The sequence below is a fragment of the Chrysemys picta genome, chromosome 2 (assembly GCF_011386835.1).
Source record: "Chrysemys picta bellii isolate R12L10 chromosome 2, ASM1138683v2, whole genome shotgun sequence".
Taxonomy (NCBI): Eukaryota; Metazoa; Chordata; order Testudines; family Emydidae; genus Chrysemys; species Chrysemys picta.
In genome coordinates, this window is record NC_088792.1 from 32,080,708 (window position 1) to 32,099,597 (window position 18,890).

Sequence of the window (18,890 nt, forward strand, 5' to 3'; positions counted from 1 at the left end):
ACCACTAAATGGTGGCATTATGTTTTTATTTCCCTTTGTGGATTCCCTTCCTGAATGGTTCCTCCATCTTCAGATTAATAAAAGATAATACAAAAATAAAAACTTAGGACAATTTTTTTTTAAAGTCCTAACTTTGTCCATGTTAGGCTCCTTTGTTCCACTTAACTTTTCCAAAAATCTTAGGATAAAATGATGGATTCTTGGTCATGATTGAGTGATCCTATTCTGAATGTCGCTTGCCATTCCTGCAGCTTCTTTGGATCCTGGAATTGCAAGGCTGAATTTGTTGCCTTCAAGAGTCGATTTAAAGTTTGTTCATTACTGCAAACGCGTAGGACATATTCATGCAGATTTTCACTGAAAAGCATGCTTGCTGGCCGAAATGCAGTAAGCTTGAGAGTTTGAGTAACTTGTTCACAGGGTTTGGCCACAGGTTTCAAACAGTTTGCTCTGGATCTAGTTAGTACTGTTCCAAATCATCTAGGTTTAAACTTGGCACAATCAATGATCAACTTCATTTGTTTTTCATTAAAACTGTATTTCACTATTAGCAAAAATACAGTTAAATATTTTACATAAACTATAGCATGACAAATATTTGCTAGTAAATATTTGCTGGAATACATTATTCATGCAGCTTATACTTACTGCCATGAAATGTATTTTATGAAAGCTTTGACTGTAAATTACTATCCTATACTTCATTCTCAGTTATTAATGTGAAGCATATTTTTAATAAGACGGTAAAGCTTTACCATTTGTCTCACAGTGTGAAGTCTCACACTGTAAAGTAGTTCTTTGTTCTCTTTGGTATTGACCTTATGGTTAAAATATGTATACCAAGATTAAAAAAATGCAAACATATTTCCAAATAATCCTACATTTTTGTATGGTGCAGGGGTGGCCAAACTTACTGACCCTTTGAGCCGCATATGACAGTCTTCAGGAGTTCAAGAGCTGGGAGGCACCTGCCGGGGCTCGGGGCTTCAGCTCCAGTGGAGATGCCTGCTGGGGCTTGGGGCTTCAGCCCTGCTCCTGCTCCTGCTCCTGCTGGAGCCCCAAGCTCCAGCAGGTACACCCTGCAGAGCTGAAGCCACAAGACCCCCTGACCTGCTGTGCAGAAGCCCCTACCCCACCACCCTGCTGCAAGGCAGAGGTCCTGAGCTCCACCCCCAAGTCTGGTAGGTGGAGAATTGGCAGGGGGGATGGGTGGGGAGCTCCATGAGCCGCACTTTAACTGTAAAAGAGCCGCATGTGGCTCGCAAGCCACCGTTTGGCCACCCCTGGTATAATGCTTATCACTCTAGTATCTATGTACTGACCAATTAGCATATATCTTAATTTATCTGACCATTTAAAAATAGTATATAGATTCCCTTAAAGTATACAGTGATTATTTTCAACATTACTGAAGAAAAATATAGTAAGCAAAAAGGAGCTGTACATTTTCTAGCATAGTATTGAAGATGAAGACACACATTCTATTTTATCTACTCTGTAATATTACTATTAACAGCAGAGTTAATACTGAGATATTAACTCTAGTTCATTTTAATGGCTATGGGTTTAGGCTCTGTCTTGTGGCCCATAGCAGCGCGCTATACCACCATGTGAAACACCGGTGACAGAGTCCTCATCCTTTCCTTTCTCCTAAAGTCAGGCTAAGCTGCTGCAGAGGCACTGCAATTAGCCCCTTGGGGAAAGGGGCTGCTTTGTGTCATTTGTCAGCAAAACTTCAAGACTGAAGAGATCTAAACTGGGAGTCCAGTCTAGTCGTCTTCACCAAGAATAGTGTTTGCAACTTACCGCATCAAGTACAGGAGAGAAAGGCAATTTCAAAAGAAAGGTGAGGGGGAATCCTAAAAGATTTCCAGGGATACTACATTATTCCAATCCCAAGAACATTCTATGGATAAGGGGCACAGATTGCGGAATTTAATTAGACAAATACCTGTACATCCAGCTTCATCGGCTTGAGCTTCAGGCCCCAGGATTTCTTTTGTTTCTTTTCCATCTGAAATATAATATTACAAAAGAGGAATAATTAGCATTTAAAAATACCATCATCTTTCTTTGCATATTACAAACGTTCCCTTATTTCTTAAACAAAAATTTCCATATTTTTCTAATGTTTGGGGAAAATATATTTAAATCTCATATACTTAAAAAATATGGATTCCTCATGATTTTAGCTGTATTGAGTTTCTCAGGTCGTAAAGATTTTACGAGAAAAAGAAACTGCAATTTTAACAGAAGGCAAACATACAATACGAAAGTAATTATTTGAAGACAGGGAAAAAATAGGATAAGGATTGCTGTTACATATCCAAATATGGTATTTTTGTAGTACAAGTATCTTTCTGGCAAGTACAAAGTGTGCTGCTTAGAATGAAAGGTAAGTAGTTTGTTCTTAGTATCTGATTCACTAGATTATTGCTTTCAGAGGTTAATTTATTGTAAGATTAACACATTTGCTCTGCTTTTTCTAACTAGCAAAATCAGCAGATCATCAGTAATTACTCCAAAATTATTTGCAACAATCTATCATGTAATACTGTATAATTACCTGCAAACATCTAGAGCTTATTAAACTTAGCCAAATAAAAATCATTATGAGAGTTCTTGCTAGGTTTGACTATTGAATTGAGAAAACAAGAAAATATTGGTACTGAATTAAAGCATATATTTCAGTTGTGTAAAACTGATTTTAAGTGTTTTACCAACTTCTTTCCTGTGTATTGGAATTACCACACCACCGCCCCAAGCAGCCAAACAAACAAACAAACAAACAAACAAAAAAGCCGCAATCGCAATTGCGATCTGCGGCTGCAATTCGGCGGGAGGTCCTTCGCTCCAAGCGGGAATGTCCCCCGAATTGCCGCTGAACAGCTGGACGTGCTGCCCCTCTCCGAAGTGGCCGCCCCAAGCACCTGCTTGGTAAGTTGGTGCCTGGAGCTGGCCCTGCCACTTATACAAAAGTACTATTACTGACACCACTGCATATCTCTGGGCAGTTGGATGATTTATTGAAGGATTCATATATCTCTGCAAAATAGGACTGACTTCAAAATCATGATCTGACATTTCCTTATGTGCTAATTTTAAATCAGTTTTAAGACTGAGTCTAAGCAAGGCACTAAATCTGGTGAAACTGTTCTATGGGTCATGGTGTTCTCCACACCATTTCAGAATGGTGACCCTCTATACTGGAAGGTCACTTTCACTACCAGCCCCATATTTTCATCAAATATGTATTGATGGTGGCCATCATTTATTGTTTCTGTCTACTGTTTTCTCTCTAGAAACAGTGGCTCCAGATGGGGGGGGTTTAAGTGAAGCTTTTGCTGCTGAAGGGCTAGAATAGCAGTCCTATACAAGAGTCCAAAATTCTTTCATTAATTACAAATCTAGTATAGCACAGACACTGACAGCTGAGGCTTCTGCACACACCTCCACCAACATGCCTCAACTCTTTGACTATTAACAAGAGAGGCAATTAGTCCCGAAGGTTATGGTACTTTTAAAATTTGGAGACATGTCCAGTATGAACTTGTCTAAGGTTACCAACTCACTTTATACAGGCTACTAAACATCTTTCAATCAGTAACAACTTTCAGACTGTATTGATTTGAGCCAGTAGCTGGTAGTGAACATGAAAACCCTTATAGTCTACTAAATGTCCCTTGAGCCATCCAGTTGTCCAGTTCCCTTGTGTTCTGTGATAGACAGTGGCACTTCAGGAATGAGCCGTGTAGTATGTGGAATGTTGATAAAAGCATGGTAACTTGTACTTGCAATTGTAATCAATACATGCTCAACTATGGTATTCTTATTTAGTACAAGTTCTGGTATGAAGTGCAGAGTCTGGATCTGAAGTCAGTGTCTATCTAAGCCCATCACAATCTATAGAATTTTCCAACCCAAAGGTCACATCAAACTTGAAATAATACCAAAAAGAGAAAAAAGAGCCAACTAGTTGCTCAAATATTTTTCAGCTGAAGTGTTATTCAAGATTAATGCTAAATATGCTTTTCTAGTTCAGGAATGTTCCGCTGATGGTAGGTGCTGTATACAAGCTTTAAAAATCTTTGGTTCTCTAAAAACAGAAGAGTGGAATCTACATCTTTATTCCAAAAAGTACTTTTTGCACAATGCATAGAGATCCTGTGGAACTCACTGCCACATATAGCAAGTCCAAGAACTTAGAGGTATTAAAAAAAGGCAGCAGATCATTTACAGTATATGAATAATGAGAAAATCCACAGTTACATTAATTAGGACAAAAAATACAAGTGCTTCAGAGAATACACCAGCTGGTGGGGGTTAAATAGATTATTCTATAATTGTCCATTATGGGGATTCTAGCATGTTCCTCTACGTTCCTCTGGCACAATGGGACTCTCAACAATAAGAGTAAAGCTCACCCATGCAAGGAAACAGAATTTTCTCTGGGGTACTCTGAGATTGTAGAATGAACTCCCCCAGGAACTGAGGACCATCACAGACCTCATCGCTTTTTGCTCCAAGGGCAAGGCACATTTCTTTGACTTTGCTGTCTCTAAATATACACATTGCAATGTTTATTAATAAATTAAAAAAAAACACTACCAAAACAAGACACTCCACTGCACATGCTTCTCCCTCTGGGGAAAAAATGAGAGAACAAACGAGACATGACAGATGCACTACTGGAAAGCACTCAGATACTACAATGATAAGCATGGCATAAAACCTGAATAGAATAGAATAGAAAAACATCTGGTCCTGTCCCCCTTTCAGATATAGGATACTAGACTAGATGAACTACTGATCTGATCTGGAATGACAATTTCTATGTTCTTATGCTCTCACAGAAGTGAGCTAAAAGTGTTGTAATCACACAACAAATGCTAGAATCCATAATTTGTAGTGGTTATTAAAAAAGCAAGGGCATGCTACCTTTTTAATCAATACAGAAGCCAATTTCTGCTTTACACATAAACTGAGGACTTCTAGGACTACTTTAAGTTCCATTTTAAATAGATCTTTCCAAAAGGAAAAGGATGAATAATCAAACTACCCTAATAGTGGAGACAGTAGTAATGAAGACTGACAGAAGTCTACGGAACTAATAGGTTAGAAAGTATGCCTGCACTTGCAGATGTTTTTACAAACAAGATATATAATTAAAGGAACACTGGAGTGCTTTAATCTAGCTCTAATTTTGACCATCACTTGAAAAGTCTTAGTCATAGACAAATCCATGTTTTGTTGGTCTGATCCAATCCACCAATGGTAACTGTCATGTGCTTCAAGTCCAAAAGCTTTACATGCTGTAAATCCACTAAAACCAAATACTTAGTTTATTTAAAATAGTCCATACGACACAAAACCGTGTTTTCCCCTATAAAAAGGGCTCTTCATTAGGACAATGGGATCTGCTGGGGAGGTGGGGTTATTAATGTAGTTTACTTACTATTTATAACAATTTACAGCAAGCCACTCTGGCTTCATAACAGGCAAAAATAATATTAGCCAAGCTGATCCTGAGTAATTTAAGATTTCAGTGGCAACAGGATTTAATTTTACAGAAGGTAAAAAAAATTCCCCAAATCTACTAGTTTGTAAACTCTTCATGGTATGGACTATGCCTTCCTGTGTGCTTGTACAGCACCTAGGGACCTGATCCTGATTAGGCCTTTGGGCACTATCATAATCAATAAACAAACAGCAGTAATTTCATAGCCACCTATTGAGCTTTCATCTTTCTTTTTTCTTCATGTAGGAAGGTATTCTGTGTCCTGAAGTTACACAAATTTAACTCAGTCTTTGTAAATTCCCCACAGTGTTAACCTTTACATAGCAGATGTTTAATAACCAGAATACGTATTCTATATTTTTTGTTATATTATTTGCAGAAGTGTGTTGCAAGGCTAACAAATATACAATCACTTTAATGACTGTAGTCATATATGTTCAGCAAAGGATGGGAACATCGGTGAACAGTTTACCTTGCATTCAGGAGTCAAGGACTATGCTGCAAACATAGCCACTGGGGAGCAGAAAGGAGAAAAAGATATCCAGTGCTAGGGAGAAGAATGCAGGACAGTCTCTGATCAAACAGAATAATAGAATATCAGGGTTGGAAGGGACCTCAGGAGGTCATCTAGTCCAGTCCCCTGCTCAAAGCAAGACCAACACCAACTAAATCATCCCAGCCAAGGCTTTGTCAAGCCGGGCCTTAAAAACCTTTAAGGATGGAGATTCCACCACCTCCCTAGGTAACCTATTCCAGTGCTTCACCACCCTCCTAGTGAAATAGTGTTTCCTAATATCCAACCTAGACCTCCCCACTGCAACTTGAGACCATTGCTCCTTGTTCTGTCATCTGCCACCACTGAGAACAGCTGAGCTCCATCCTCTTTGGAACCCCACTTCAGGTAGTTGAAGGCTGCTATCAAATCCCCCCCCCCTCCAGGGCCGGCTCCAGGCACCAGCTGAGCAAGCAGGTGCTTGGGGCGGCCAAGGGGCGGCACATCAAGCTCTTCGGCGGCAATTTGGTCCCTCTCAGAGGGAAGGACCTGCCGCTGAAGAAGAAAGCGGCGCGGTAGAGCTGCCACCGATCGCGATCATGGCTTCCCCCCGCCCACAGCTTGGGGCGGCAAAAACCCTGGAGCCAGCCCTGTCCCCCTCACTCTTCTCTTCTGCAGACTAAATAACCCCAGTTCCCTCAGCCTCTTCTCGTAAGTCATGTGCCCTAACCCCCTAATCATTTTCATTGCCCTCCGCTGGACTCTCTCCAATTTGTCCACATCCTTTCTGTAGTGGGGGGACCAAAACTGGACGCAGTACTCCAAGTGTGGCCTTACCAGTGTCAAATAGAGGGGAATAATCACTTCCCTCGATCTGCTGGCAATGCTCCTATTAATACAGCCCAATATGCCATTGGCCTTTTTGGCAATGAGGGCACACTGCTGACTCATATCCAGCTTCTCGTCTACTGTAATCCCCAGGTCCTTTTCTGCAGAACTGCTGCTTAGCCAGTCGGTCCCCAGTCTGTAGCGGTGCATGCGATTCTTCCTTCCTAAGTGCAGGACTCTGCACCTGTCCTTGTTGAACCTCATCAGATTTCTTTTGGTCCAATCCTCCAATTTGTCTAGGTCACTCTGGACCCTATCCCTACCCTCCAGCATATCTACCTCTCCCCCGTGCTTAGTGTCATCCGAGAATTTGCTGAGGGTGCAATTAATCCCATCATCCAGATAATTAATAAAGTTGTTGAACAAAACCGGCCCCAGGACCGACCCCTGGGGCACTCCAACTCTGCCAACTAGACATTGAGTCATTGATCACTACCCGTTGAGCCCAACAATCTAGCTAGCTTTCTATCCACCTTATAGTCCATTCATCCAATCCATATTTTTTTAACTTTTTGGCAAGAATACTGTGGGAGACCGTATCAAAAGCTTTGCTAAAGTCAAGATATATCACATCCACCGCTTTCCCCATATCCACAGAGCCAGTTATCTCATCATAGAAGGCAATCAGGTTGGTCAGGCATGACTTGCCCTTGGTGAATCCATGTTGACTGTTCCTGATCACTTTCCTCTCCTCCAAGTGCTTCAAAATGGATTCCTTGAGGACCTGCTCCATGATTCTACCGAAGACTGAAGTGTGGCTGACCGGTCTGTAGTTCCCTGGGTTCCTTTCTTCCCTTTTTAAAATATGGGCACTATATTTGCCCTTTTCCAATTGTTTGGGACCTCCCCCGATTGCCACGAATTTGCAAAGAAAATGGCCAATGGCTCTGCAATCATATCAGCCAACTTCCTCAGCACCCTTGAATGCATTAGATCTGGACCCATGGACTTGTGCACGTCCAGCTTTTCTAAATAGTCCTTAACCAGTTAGTAGGAATCAGAGTTCTGCTATCCAAGAGTAGTCTGGACTTAATGCTAAAAGCCCCTTTAAATGTGATTTGCAGCACTTTGACTAAAGGCTTTTTGGGCATCTTCCACTCACCTCATCCTAGATGAGGACACCAGCAAATGAGTCAGATCCTTGGCACTGTTCTACCTGCTCTGCACTATTCTGAGTGAAGTGACAGGCCAGGACATGGAACAAAATCACGACTGGTAGTGCGGATGAACAATCTCTTGCTATCTATAGATGAAGGGATAGTCATACTCTTGGATCTCAGTGCAGCATTCAATATAGCTGATCATAGACTACTACTATCCAGCCTAAGAGAAGTAGCAGAGGCTCAGGCAGAAGCTCTAAAATGGTGTGAAACATTTCTCAAGGGCTACACCCAGAAGGTAGTGATGGGCGTCTGTGCCTCTGAGGCCAAAGCCCTCATCTGTGAAGTACTATGCAGTTCCCTTCTCTTCCCTTCCTCTTCAATATTTACATACAGCTGCTCAGAGAAATGGAGAGATTTAATGGGCTCAAATGCCAACAATATGCAGAACACACACAACTCTACCTATTGTTCACAGCCTACAATATCACCACAGTCAGACAGTTAGGTAACAAAGATCAGCACATGGATAAGGTGGACTTGGCTGAAACTAAACTCTAGCAAAAAGGAGGTTTTGCTTGTAGACAGAGAAACACTTCAAAGAGTTTTTTGCCACAGTGCTGTCTCTAGTGGAGGAGGAGATATTCCACATATCATCAAGGCATTCTGTAGTGTAGTAATCTTTATAGACAACTTTCTGATTCTGGACTGGCACACAGCAAGAACTGTCTACAGTCAAGTTGATCTACCCTTTCTGACTGGCTAGGGCCTGTACTTGTTGGGAATAACCTGTCTTGAATCATACCACACTTCCATTATCTCTGAGCTTGATTACGTCATGCAGCTTACATTGGGCTTGAAAGCATCAGGCCTGAAAAAAGCTGCAACCAATGCAGAATGCTGCAGCATGCCTCCTCAGTAACCCAGGTTACTGAGAAAACACAATCTGTACTTCTTTAACTTCAAAGCCTCTCTAGAAAACATCAATTGAAGTTTAAATTCTCAGCTGTCAGTTTTAAGGCTATAAAAACTGACATGGTCTGGTTATACAAGGTCTTACCCTCCAGGACCTTGACCACCCTCAACAGCTCTGCTCCTCAGAAATGATGGCTTTGCATACTTCAGGGGTGAAGCTTATAAGTGCAGGAAACAAGATTTTTTGAGGGCTGGCCCAAGAGTGTAGAACACACTCTGGCAGAAACTAAGAATAACCACAAACCTTATAATCTTCCCATTGACAAGCAAGACTCGCTTCAACACGGGTTTCCTGGATAGCAACCTACAGCATATTAGTTTTTTTTTTTTTTTAAGTAGAAGTAAAAGACATAAACCAAATCTAACTCTTCCCCTTTGGAGTGAGGAGGATAGATGGAAAATGGTGAGAAAACATCATTTGACTGACATTAGTAACCATGCTTTTTTTTTTTTTAACTTGGAAGGCACCAAGATACAAGTGTAAACTTAAATCAAAAGGAATACAGAAATAAAAATAGTTTAATAAGCATCGCATCCACTAGATATGAATGGCATCCAGTTGCTGAGTGTGTGCACATTATGGGTGAAATTCGCCACATACCAGATGCCTTGCACTTAAGCCCTACTTAAATTCTTAATGTGGGGCTTAAATGTTGCATGGGGTCTTGAGTGGACCCTCTTCAGCAGCATAAATTTCATCTTATGTGGTTTTCAGAGCTTGAATATTTTGTTGATTCTATAAGGTCTTTTCAAAATTATACTCTTAATGCCAAAAGCTATTGCTCCTTGTTATGGATTTGAATTACACAAACACAAAAATGTATCTGAACTAATTTTTTCAATGCATTTGGATTCCTCAAATGTCTGAACTATTTTTTTAAACAGAGAAAGATAAAAAGAATCTTGCTCTCATTCTATGATGCTTATACAGAAATCCAGCAGGAATGGAATTTTTCAGTCAAGTTTTAAACACGTGAAAAAAACTGTAAGAGGAGCAAAATATGCATTTTTTGAATTTCCTATATATTTTACTTGGAAATTTATCATGCCTTAGTTTAATAACATTATATTTTTTCATCAGAAAACTTTACTTTATAACAATATATTTTTTTAAATATAATGCAGGTTTTAGTTTAAACTAAAAGGGGGGGAAAAGAAGACCTTATAGAATCACAACACACACCAATGCTGGAACATTGCCATCAACTTGTATGGGATCATGTGGTTCACTTGTTGAGACATGTATGCGTGTTTCAGTTAAACCTCTTGAGATATACACCTTATATTTGAGACACCTGTTCTGAAGATCTTTTAGAACTTCAGTTAGAATTGCTGGAAACGGAAAGAAACTGATCTGATAATGAAATGTAGTTTAAGTATGTTGCACCTACTTTTACATTTTTCTGAACTGATCAATCAGATGAAAACCAAAAAGTACACTGAGTCCACATATGCAGGAAAAATTTCAGTACAGGTTAGTGATGAAAACACAACTTGCTACACATGCTGTAAACCGGTATTCTAAACACACACATAAGTGTTTCAGGGATGTTCTCAATCCTTCAGTTACTCACCCTATTGGCTTTCCCCTTTAAGACAAAAAGCACATATTCAAGTGCTGTTTCCTTAGACCTATGCTGTACAACCAAGAGCACCAAAATACTTGTGACTTAACTTTCTTACTACAAATGTCAAAAATATAAATACACAGCAAATCGAAATGTTGTAAAACTACTATATCCTCCTCCTTTTCTCTGATTTATCTATTGCGAAATACTCAAATCACATACTTATATAAATCATAATGTTAACAAACCAAGAAAACCGACTTCTCTTCGCTATAAGAAGAATGTTTTAGAGTATGTATATTTTTCAGTATTGAATGTTAAAAACTTTTTTAGCAAACACACAGTATATTAATCTACTAGCTATTCAAACAGCTATGAAAGTCTATGTTAGTAAAAATGACTGAAGTAGACACGATCATTTGCTGCATATTTAATGTATTTATAATAGAGACAAAAATCAAAAGTATAGTCAAGTTAATAACTGAGCCCAATCCAAAGTCATGGTTTTGTACAAATTTATACATATGGACCTATTTAGAGCCAAGCTTAAAAGCTAAGCCACCTGTCTCTCAAACTCATGCTTGCACACATACCAGGTTTATAGTACAATTTGGTTCAGCTGCTCAATTTTATCAGCTAGATTTGAAAGGCTGATGGTATATTTTAAATAAGAACAGTAAAAGCAGGTGAAATTACACTGATAGAGCTCTGAGAAAGCACAGCATGTATGGGATTCTTCCTAAAGGTGGGGGAGTCACGAGACCCTTCCCCTAACCCTCCTTTTCCCTTGGAGGCCCCGTCCTGCAGCCAAGCTGGAGCTGGACCAGGAAGTCCAGGCCCCTCCACCTGCCTGGGGTTGGGTAGGCCTGAGAGCAGCCTCTGGCCAATTGTCACCGTTCCCTCAGACCCTCCGCTCAGGGCAGGTGGCGGGTCCGCAGCTCCCCACAGCTGCCTGCACAGCTCCTACCCCGACCTGGCTCCGGCTTCCGTCCTGGGGCGGAGCCTTGGGGGCCAAAGAGCGACAGCCAGGGCACGGGCTCTTGGGCCCCCCCCACCCTGGGCAGGTGGAAGGTCGGCGACTCCTCAAAGCTGCCTGGGCTCCCCAAGTGGCTCTTGCCCCTAGGCCCCCCCATTCCTATGCCCCTGTCCTGAGTGATTCATGAACGAGGGAAAGTTAGGTGTTCCCCCACCTAACTCGTCTGGAAGGCCCGATCCAGTAAGCATGGAATACGTTCAACATCAGATTAGAAAGAGAGAGAATAAACATGAAAATGATAATGTAGCCTGATGGTTAGAGCACTCACCTGACAGATGGGAGGTCCTGGATTGAGTCCCTCTGCTCCAGTGACTTTTTTTAAAAAAAAATGATATATCCCTATTGGAACAGTTTCAACAGGAGAGACTGAGGGAGCTGCATATCAGAACATCCTATAGCCCAGTGGCTAGCACACTCACGGGAGAGGTAGCAGATCCCTGTTCAAATTCCTTCTCTCTCTCAGGTGGAGGGGGGGACTTGAACTGGGCATCTCCCACAACACAGGTGAGTACCTTCATCACCAGGTTAAAAGTTATTAGGGAGTTCAGCACTTTCTACCCCAGCTTCTTGCTAAAACAGCATAGGTACCTACCACCAAGACAGGGTTTTCATCTGAAAATCCCAAGCAGAGGGAGGCACCTGCCTACAGCGTGGACTTAAGCATCTATCTCTGAGAAAGAAGCAGGGCTTAGCACCTCCCACTGGCTAGCTTAGGCAAGGAGCCTCCTAGTGTACTGGTTTTTGTGAATCCCATTCTAGAGATGCCTATCTCTCCCTATTCACAGGGAGGCTAAGTACCAAACTCAGGGTTTGTGAATCCCAGTAATTTTCTTGACATCACCACTCCTACACTTCTTTGTGTATCTAGCCCCAACTTTACAAATACACATTAATGACGAAGTGTATTCAAAAAAATTCTATTGAGTGAATGTTTCCAAGTATAATTTTTCTAATTAGAGCATCATTACCCAAACGGAACATACCTTCATCTTCCCAGCAACTGTTTGTACTTCCCGCTTTTTCACTGTTTTCTGCTAATACTGTATGGTCTGTTGGCAAGTCATCTTCTGGCACACTAGCATCACAATCTGCTGCATCTGTTACACTTTCCTCTTCCACAATATGCAATTTGTCTTCATCATCTGAATCTGAATTTGTTTCTACCACATTATTGTAATTGGTAACTGCATGGAGACAAAAAGCAAAAAATAAATCAACAAAAACACTCAGTTCAGACTATAACTATGATTTCTTTAGAGGCATCACTACAGCACATCCAACATGTTTAGTGTAGGTGCTAAGCAGTTATTGTACATTCTTTTAGAAGCTAGTATACACGAGTGGTGCATACAAGCCTAGATCACACTATACAAGCTCCAAAGAGAATTAACGTTTTAAAACAAATAAACAAGCAAAACAAACAAAACAACAAGCCTAGTGGCAGCTTTACAAAGGAGATGTTACACAACATCTTCCCCTATCATTTGGTACCTGGAAAGAGTAAGAGTTTATGTTTGTTCAAACTGGAGGACATATTATAATAGTCTTGTGGACAAACAGCTGTACAATGAACATAATAACAGCCATACTGGGTCCGACCAAAGGTCCATCTAGCCCAGTATCCTGTCTTCCAACAGTGGCCAATGTCAGGTGCCCCAAAGGGAATGAACAGAACAGGTAATCATCATCAAGTGAGCCATCCCGTCACCCATTCTCAGCTTCTGGCAAACAGAGGCTAGGGACATCATCCCTGCTTACTTTGCTTAAGAGCGTTTGGTGAGGGACCTGGTCAAAGGTTTTCTGAAAAATCTACATACACTATATCCACTGGATCCCCCTTGTCCACATGACCCCTCAAAGAATTATAGTAGATTGGTGAGGCATAATTTCCCTTTACAAAAACCATGTTGACTCTTCCCCAACAGATTACGTTCATCTATTTGTCTGACAATTTCGTTCTTTACTATAGTTTCAACCAGTTTGCCTGATACTGAAGTCAGGTTTGCTGGCCTGTAATTGTCGGGATCACCTCTGGAGCCCTTTTTAAAAATTGACGTCACATTAGCTATCCTCCAGTCATTTGGCACTGAAGCTGATTTAAATGATAGGTTACAGACTACAGTTAGTAGTTCTGCAACTTCACATTTGAGTTCCTTCAGAACTCTTGGGTGAATACCATCTGGTCCTCGTGACTTATTACTATTTTGTTTATCAATTTGTTCCAAAACCTCCTCTAATGACACCTCAATCTGGGACAGTTCCTCAGATTTGTCACCTAAAAAAAAAAAAGTAATTGTTCTGTCTCCTCCTTGGACTTGATGTCTGTTTGTATACGTAGATGTAAATTAGACAATGTTTTCAGGCATGTAAATTCATAAATTACTGCTGTTCAGGTCAGGGATGGCATTTGAACCCTGGCTTATTGCTGTCCTTCACACCAGTGCTTCTCAACACTTACAGCAACTCTACTTTGCATAATTAGATTAACTGATCTCTGAAGATAAAGTAATTCAGGTTCAACAGATCAAATGGGCCAAATATAAGGATTTGGACAATCCAATTTTTAGGTAGAGCTGAATATATTATAAAATTTCAAGCTCATAACAAATGAAAAGTCATCTAATGAACTATCAGAATGAGTGGGATATTTTTCTGTATATTTAAGCCGTTAAATTAATGCTAGTTAAAAGATTGCAGGTGAGAGTCCTTTAAAGAGTTGTTGTGTGGTGTTTATGTAAATGTGCCAAATAATATCATTACTGTAAAAGGATTCAATTTGGCTCCACTGAGTATGTGAAATTATTGTAACAGGAGTATCTGATGTAATTCCTTCCTACTGCCATTATCCTCTTTACACACTGGAATCAGAATAGAGAAATGGCAGGAAAATACAATTAAATAATTCTGGTTTGGTTTCTATTGTCAACTTAATGTAAGTCTTTTTGTTTTTCTTTTATTAGTGCTATCTTTCAAAACTTAATATACATAAAGTGTAATTGTTAGTACCAATAGAATAGAAAGGTCTTAATATGATAACATTATCACATTGTACATACACCAGAATGTGTCTTTGTGGGTTGTCACAGAAAACCTAAAACCATGAAGGAGTGGTTGCACATTACATTTTATGAAAATAATATTATGCATATATGAAATATGTGGTGATCATTTTAAATTCAAAAAGGTTGTTTTGTCATGCTGGTGCATATTTTACATGGAACATTTTTCTTCTGAAATGGAAGGAAATGAGCTAGTGATTTGCTGATTCGCGGTGAAACTATTTCCTTGCCTAAATGCTTTTTTTAAATGGTTAGAATATTTACTTTTTTTAAAAAAGCGGAATTCAAAAGAGCAGGAATCTAGCCTCCCATTTTAATAGGCAAAATTTCAAATGAGAGAATTAATCTACCTTCTGGAGTGTTAACAGTGCAAATAGCATAGATGTGCAAGTGTCCTAAGTAGTGAGATTACTGCATCATAGATATGATTCTTTTAACCTCTGGAGGAGTATCGCCGGTATAACAACATCTGTAGGCTTATTCATTGATAAATATTTGCCCTTTTTTTAAAATCCCCTTTCTCAATCAAGGTATGTCAGAGCACTTCATAGTAATACAAGAAAATCTGCCAGTGATTATTGATATGAGTATGTAGCAGAGAATCTTACACCAAAAAAATATAAGCGTAAATAGTTTATACTTTAAAAATATTAAAATTTCAGTATGTGTAACATTTGTTTCTACAGGTTGTAAGAGAAAGAAATAATGTTTTTGAATAGAACAATTATAACAATTCCAAATTATAACATCTCCTCTGCATCTTTAGGACTATATTAGTGATATCTACCTTCATGTGATGGAAATACATAGAGCACTCAATGTTGATAAATGGAAAGTAATGCACATTGGAAAATATAATCCCAACTATACATATAAAATGATGGGGTCTAAATGAGCTGTTACCACTCAAGGAGATGATCTGGGAGTCATTTTGGATAATTCTCTGAAAACATGCACTCAATGTGAAGCAGCAGTCAAAAAAGCTAACAGAATGTTGGGAATCGTTAAGAAAGGGATAGATAATATGATAGAAAATAGCATATTGCCTCTATATAAATCCATGGTATGCCCACATTTGAATACTGTGTGCAGATGTGGTCACCCCATCTCAAAAAAGATACATTGGAATTGGAAAAGGTTCAGAAAAGGGCAACAAAAATGATTAGGAGTATGGAATGGCTGCTGTATGAGGACAGATTAATAAGACTGGGACTTTTCAGCTTGGAAAGGAGATGACTAAGGGGACATGACAGAGGTCTATAAAATCATAACTGGTGTAGAAAAAGTAAATAAGGAAGTGTTATTTTCTCCTTTTCATAACACAAGAACTAGGTGTCACCAAATGAAATTAATTGGCAACAGATTTAAAACAAACAAAAGGAAGTATTTTTTTACACAACACACAGTCAACCTGTGGAGTGTCTTGCCAGAGGATGTTGTGAAGGCCAAGACTATAACAGGGTCCAAAAAAGAACTAGATAAGTTCATGATGGATAGATCCATCAATGGCTATTAGCCAGGATGGGCAGGGATAGTATCCCTAGTCTCTGTTTGCCAGAAGCTGGGAATGAGTGACAGAGGACAGCTCACTTGATGATTACCTGCTCTGTTCATTCCCTCTGGGGCACCTGGCATTGGCCACTGTCTGAAGACAGGATACTGGGCTAGACGAACCTTTGGTCTGACCCAGTATGGCCATTCTTATATTTTTATGTACTTTAGTCTGACCTGTCTCCTTCTTGGTCATTTGTTCTACCCATGTTTTAGTCTTCTTTGTAAACATAGAACCAATGTTGAGGGGGAAAAAAATACAAACATTTTAAAAATATTTTTGTAATTTTACAAATTAAGACCCTGATCCAACAATCTCATTCACCTCCAACCCTGACTCATCCCATCCTGTGGAAAAACACAGTACGTGATCATGTAATTAAAGACATTATCATTCTGCATACTCACAAGAGGACCAAATTAAGATTGCCTGGGTAAACTTAATACTGGCATTTCCTAATTTTTGAGTGCTGGACTTTGAAATCTTAACATTCTTTCAACATAATTTTTTTTAAAAAATGTAATTTCCTAGATTTTTAGGAAATCAAACTGATAAAAACAAATTCCATCATATGGAACCAAACTGACCACCACATTGGTCAGGAGCAGGGTCTTTAGATGTTCAGCACAGACATCTACCACTTGAACTGATGGAATCACTGGTGGTAGTAGCAGAAGACACTACAGGGGGAAGAGACACACATTTTGCCCATGGGTTTCACAGCTATTTGCAGACAGCAGAAGAATGTTGTGAACTCAGGAATCCTACATGCTTTTCCAGGTTCTGGAAGGGAGCATTCATTAGTGTTTACAAACCTTTCCAACCCATTCTACCCCAGTCTGCTAGCATGTCTCCCACACAGGGCCAGTGGAAGGATGTTTCGCGCCCTAGGCGAAACTTCCACCTTGCGCCCACCCCCTGCGGCAGCTCCCCACCCCCCACCCTGAGGCACCCCCCGCCTCGTCTCTGAGCACGCCGTGGCTGCTTCACTTCTCCCACCTCCCAGGCTTGCAGCGCCAATCAGGGGTGAGCTGGGGTGGCGGGGGTGCCTTGGGGTGGGGAGTAGGGAGCTGCCGCGGGGGGGGGGGTGTGCCATGGGAGGGGGCGCCTCAGGGCGGAGGGGTGCCATGGGAGGGGGCGCCTCAGGGCGGAGGGGGGGGAGCTGGGATGGGGAGTTCCCCTGCATGCCGCCCCTCCCCCCCCGCTTGCTGCAGGCCGCCCTCCCCCATGCTCCACTGTCCCAGCTCCCTCCGCCTAAATGCCGGCGGTGACCTGGGCAGCCGAAGATCCGGCCGCCGCGGTCGCTGCCGAAGAAAATGGTGCCCCCCAAATCCTAGCGCCCTAGGAGACCGCCTAGGTCGCCTAAATGGTTGCACCGGCCCTGCTCCCACAGCCTGTCTCCTTCTGTTCCTGTCTTCCCTGCTTCTATTCTCTTAGCTTGTCCTCATCCCCTATACTCCTGTCCCACACTTCACTGCTCCTGTCCACCCACCCCAACTTGTCACTGTCATGCTCCCTCTCTGTTCCTGTCCCTGCTCCCAGTCTCTCCCCTATTTCACCTTCTCATCCCCATGCCCTAGCCTAATCTTGTCCCCACTCTGCTCCTGATCCCTCTACATTTGAATAGCAGTGCTGCTGCTTCTTCCTTCTCCATGTTCCCCTGGCACAAGTAGAGGATTATTCAAAGCAGAGGAGAGAGTTTCCCTGCTCTCTGTTCTGATGCCTGACACCACAATGGCCACTGATAGCCAGGAGCAGTTACAGGTAAAGCCATATGCAGACCCAGACTGGAGCATGTTCAGTACAGATAGAATGTTCAGATAATTTTGCTGCCAGCCTCTAAGAAACCTCTATTGAATGTATGCAAATGGCGATTTTCAGAGGCTTTAATTTGGTCACATTTTGGTGGATTGGGATAGCAAAAGGTACATCCCTGATACTAGAACAACTCTTCTGCCAAATTTCAAGTCCTTGCTTCAAAGCATAGAGGAGCTAGAGCTTTTCAATAAAATGGTGGTAAGAACTTTACTTAACATTAGCAAACATGTATTCTCCCTTAACCTCATTCTTAGAAGTGGACAAACCATTTTTGCTTAAAATTTCAAAAATAAAAATAAATAAATGAATAAATTCAGCCAGCGGCATAGAAAATTTCAGCCCAAATGGTTAAAGTTTGGAAAAAAAGTTTAAGCAACTTATAAGCACGAGGCAACCTTAACTATATGTGGTGCCACCAGCTACACCTATACTACTAATAAAAGAAAACCCTGTGTAGGAAAGAGCAGACAACTATAGCACTGAAGGCTTGAGAAGGGAGAGAAAGTGCCTTGGTCACCTCCCTCTCCACAACTCAAACACAGATTTGAGGAGTGACACTACACTACTGGGAGGAAAGTGGGGACATTTGTTTCACCCTAACCTCTGACTTCATGTGGGCCTGTGACTCAGCTTCAGTGCCTCTGATAGAACAGGCCACCTGGCCAGTTCCTGCCTGGAATAAAGATTGGGGCATGTCTTGAGGATTTTTCTCCAGGAAAAATGAGGAAGAGGGACATGCAACAGACAGGACCAAGTCCCACTCCACAGTCATTGCATTGCCCTACCTTTTAGGTCACTGACACTATAGCTTCAGACGCCTACTTCTGTTTGACACTGAGGTAGGGTCAAACTGGGATTTGGAGAGGGAAATACTGATAGGAGT

The 18,890-nt window shown here is 41.1% G+C and overlaps 1 protein-coding gene across 3 annotated transcripts in view; it reads right to left on the reverse strand.

The window, feature by feature from the left end:
- Positions 1 to 18,890, reverse strand: part of ZEB1 (zinc finger E-box binding homeobox 1) — a 210,208-nt gene that overhangs the window by 33,280 nt on the left and 158,038 nt on the right. For all 3 annotated transcript variants that reach the window (XM_005290966.5, XM_065586802.1, XM_005290967.5), the window contains exons 2-3: positions 12,562 to 12,762; positions 1,952 to 2,014 (exon numbers count right to left, since the gene is read on the reverse strand). In XM_005290966.5, coding sequence (XP_005291023.2) covers positions 1,952 to 2,014; positions 12,562 to 12,762 — 264 coding nt within the window. The remainder of the gene's footprint in view (positions 1 to 1,951; positions 2,015 to 12,561; positions 12,763 to 18,890) is intronic.